General features: G+C 35.3%; 1 gene segment (V, D, J or C); it reads right to left on the bottom strand.

Annotated features, from left to right (window-relative positions):
• Positions 1-289: 289 nt before the first annotated feature.
• Positions 290-1042, bottom strand: LOC116421017. The segment is given in 2 exon segments: positions 290-714; positions 924-1042. Coding segments are annotated over 2 exon segments (477 nt in total).
• Between the last annotated feature and the right edge of the window lie 2261 nt (positions 1043-3303).

Below are 3303 nucleotides of genomic sequence, written 5' to 3'. Positions count from 1 at the left end.
AGGAAAGGTACTTAAATGAGAGTCAAGAGATAGGTATTCTAGTCCTGCGTCTGCCATAATTTTCACATGGCCAAGCCTTGGCTACTCTGGACATCATCTAAAATGATGAGGTTGGATTTTTAAGGTCTCCTCCAGCTCTAACATCTCGAGAGTACAAAATGTCAATTAAGGCAGACTCTAGAAAAAAGCAAACCATTGATCTAGTGACAGTCCACGGGGATCTGTTGCCAAATAAGTTGATTTAGAAGACAAGGGATTAAATAATGAGAAACAATAGTGATTTACATTTCTACCTCTTTCTTTGTGAATAGCCAGAGGAACATGATTCGTTGTTCTGGTAAATGTCACTTTTGAACATCTTGAGTTGAACTTGTCTAGCCCACCTGCTAGGTTTATGCACGGGCTCACAGGTGCTTAAGAACCACTGTGTCTCAACAGCGCAGAAGTAGGTGCCTGAGTCTCCCGGCTGAGAAGCGAGGATGTGCAGGTTGCTATGCTCCTTCTCTAATATGGCTCTAAATCTTCTTTCCTGTTTTTCTTCTCCTTTCGAATACATGGCCAGGAGAATACTGGGGCCTTTCCCAGGATATTGTCTGTACCACTGTAAACCTCTAAAATTGCTTACTGCATACCTACAGGTCATCGTGATGTTCTCTCCCGCCTGGATGCTCAGAGATGGAGGAGTCTGTTCTATTTTGTCTTGACTGCTTACGCCTGTTTAGAAACATAGTGTTAGACACAATAAATTATCTTTTGTTCAGAATTCCCATACTTTGTTTCATCTAAAACTCCTCAAAAAAAAAAAAAAAAAAACAAGACAAGCCAGGATAAACCCATTTCTTCTTTGCTTTCAGAGCATATCCCCAAGGATTTTTGTTATCTGCTTCATTGAATGACCTTCCCAACACCCATTTTCAACTCACAGTCCAGGTATAGCCAAAAAACTACTGATAAGACTCCCAGGACCTTCTCCATTCTGAGGTTCCAGTCTTTGTGGTAGTATTCTAAGGATGCACAACAATAGTGAGCATCTTCTTCTTAATTTTTGTAATACAAGAAGACTGAAAGTCTTAATTTAGCTGCCAATCAGAGACAAGCCCTTCTCTCAAATACGTTCATCTACCCTGCTAAATAAGCCATTCATATTCTACAAGAATATTGAATACTATAAAAATATAGTAACATTGCCATCTTGAGGCCATATTCACAATTGTAATGAATTATTGCCAATATCTATATCTTTTGGATTAAGTGATCCATATGATGTGCATAACTGGAAACCATGGGATTATTATATAAAAATAGAGCTTGAAAGAACCTTAGATATACTAGAGAGAAGGTCATATAGGTAATAAGAGTAAAGCCAGAATCCAAGTCCATATGTCCAATTCTAAATCCAAGGATTCTTTTTCTGTACTATGACTAAATGATTTTCCTCTTACTGTCAGATGGACTTATGTGTTCATAATATTATTCTATATTTAAAACATGATGCACATGAGAGTACTTTTCCTTGATTATAGACTTAATTTTCTGGAAAGTGGGGCCTGAAGTTGGCATTTAAAATCAAAATCTATTCCTAACCTTTCTGATTATTTTATAATCTCTTCCCACATTATGCTCTTATTTCAGCCAATCTTGGTTATTTATTATTCCTAAAACTCTGAATTCCATCTGCTGTCTCTATATTTTTATATATACTATTTTCCATGCCTGGAAATGCCAGAGTAATCTTTTTTTGAAAATTAGTCCTTGATTAGTATTAGGCTTCTATTTCCACAGCTGTCCCTCACTAGAAGGTTATGCTGTACATGTCCATTTGGGCTAGAGTTGGACAGTCCTCTCTTAAAATTCCATAATAAATTTTTTGTTATACTTCCCATGTTATTTGTTGCAAATTTTCTCCTCTCTTCATGCTTTCTCCATATCTCTTTCTCTTATCAAATGACAGTATTGTCACTTACTTTTCAGAAAAAAAAAAGGACATTTGTGTCTCACATCTCAGAACTCCTGAGCATTATAAACCTTTCTCTATTTTTTTTAGCCTTTGAAAAGGCTGAACTTCTCCTTGTTAAAATAAAACTTTCATCTTGTGTCCTTTATTCCATTTCCTTCCATCTCTTCCTGGAGCTTATGCTATTGAGCTCTCTCATTCCCTAAATTTTTTTTCATCTTTCCTCCTTCTACTATCTCCTCGCTGCCTACAAATATGTTTGCTTCTCATTTCACTTCATTTTGACATCCCCTCAAGTTATTTTTCTGTTACCCTTCCTCCTTTTCATAACCAAACTCTAAGGAGGAGGGGAGGGGAGGGGAGAGACAGCCATATGTATGCTCTTTGACTCCACTATCTCACATCTCACTCAGTTTTCAACCTCTTCTTATCAGATTTCTAATACCACTACTTTATTTTCAAACTAAAATAAACTTTTCTTCAAAGTTCCTAATTTCAATAAATTATAATAAAATTTAATCTAATTATATGTAATTAAATATAATAAAATAAGTTATAATAAATGATAAAGCTATTAAACTTTTTCTGTTTTCTTTCTTCTTGATCTCTCTTTAGTATCTGACAGTTTTAACTCATGTCTATCTTAGATATTCTCTTCTCACAGGGTGTTCATGACAGTTTCCTCTTGGTTTTTTTCTTACTTGTATAATTATCACTCAGTCTTCTTTGTTAGATTATCCCTTAGATCCTTGAATCCACCATGAGTGACCCTTGGGTTCTTTTTCTAGGCCTTTTGGTCTTTCAATTCTTCTTGTGATGATATCATTAAACTGCATGGATTTGATTATCATCTCTTTGGATATGACTCCTATATCTATAAATGAAGGATTAATCTCTCAACTATTTGTTGGCTACTACATATAGATGTTTTATAAACATTTCAAATTCACCATGTTCAAAATATATCATCATCTCCCTCCAAAATCCAAATGTCCTCCAAATTGTCCTATTTCTATGGAGGGCACCACAATCCCACCAGAAAATAGGGAGCTTTGCATCCGAGCATCACCCCAGATTTGTTATGCTCCCTCACTATTCCTTTCTAATCAGTTTTCAAGTCTTACAAACAGCACTTATATTTATACCCTTCTCTCCACTCATATGACTACCAGTATTGTTCAAGGCCTCATTGCCTCACCTTGACTATTACTATAGATTCTTTTTTTTTTCCCTAGTTTTTTTTTTTTAATTTTTTATTTAATAGCCTTTTATTTACAGGATATATACATGGGTAACTTTACAGCATTAACAATTGCCAAACCTCTTGTTCCAATTTTTCACCTCTTACC

This window comes from Sarcophilus harrisii, chromosome 2 (assembly GCF_902635505.1).
Source record: "Sarcophilus harrisii chromosome 2, mSarHar1.11, whole genome shotgun sequence".
NCBI classification, from domain to species: Eukaryota; Metazoa; Chordata; class Mammalia; order Dasyuromorphia; family Dasyuridae; genus Sarcophilus; species Sarcophilus harrisii.
This window is presented reverse-complemented; position numbering and strand designations above follow the sequence as displayed.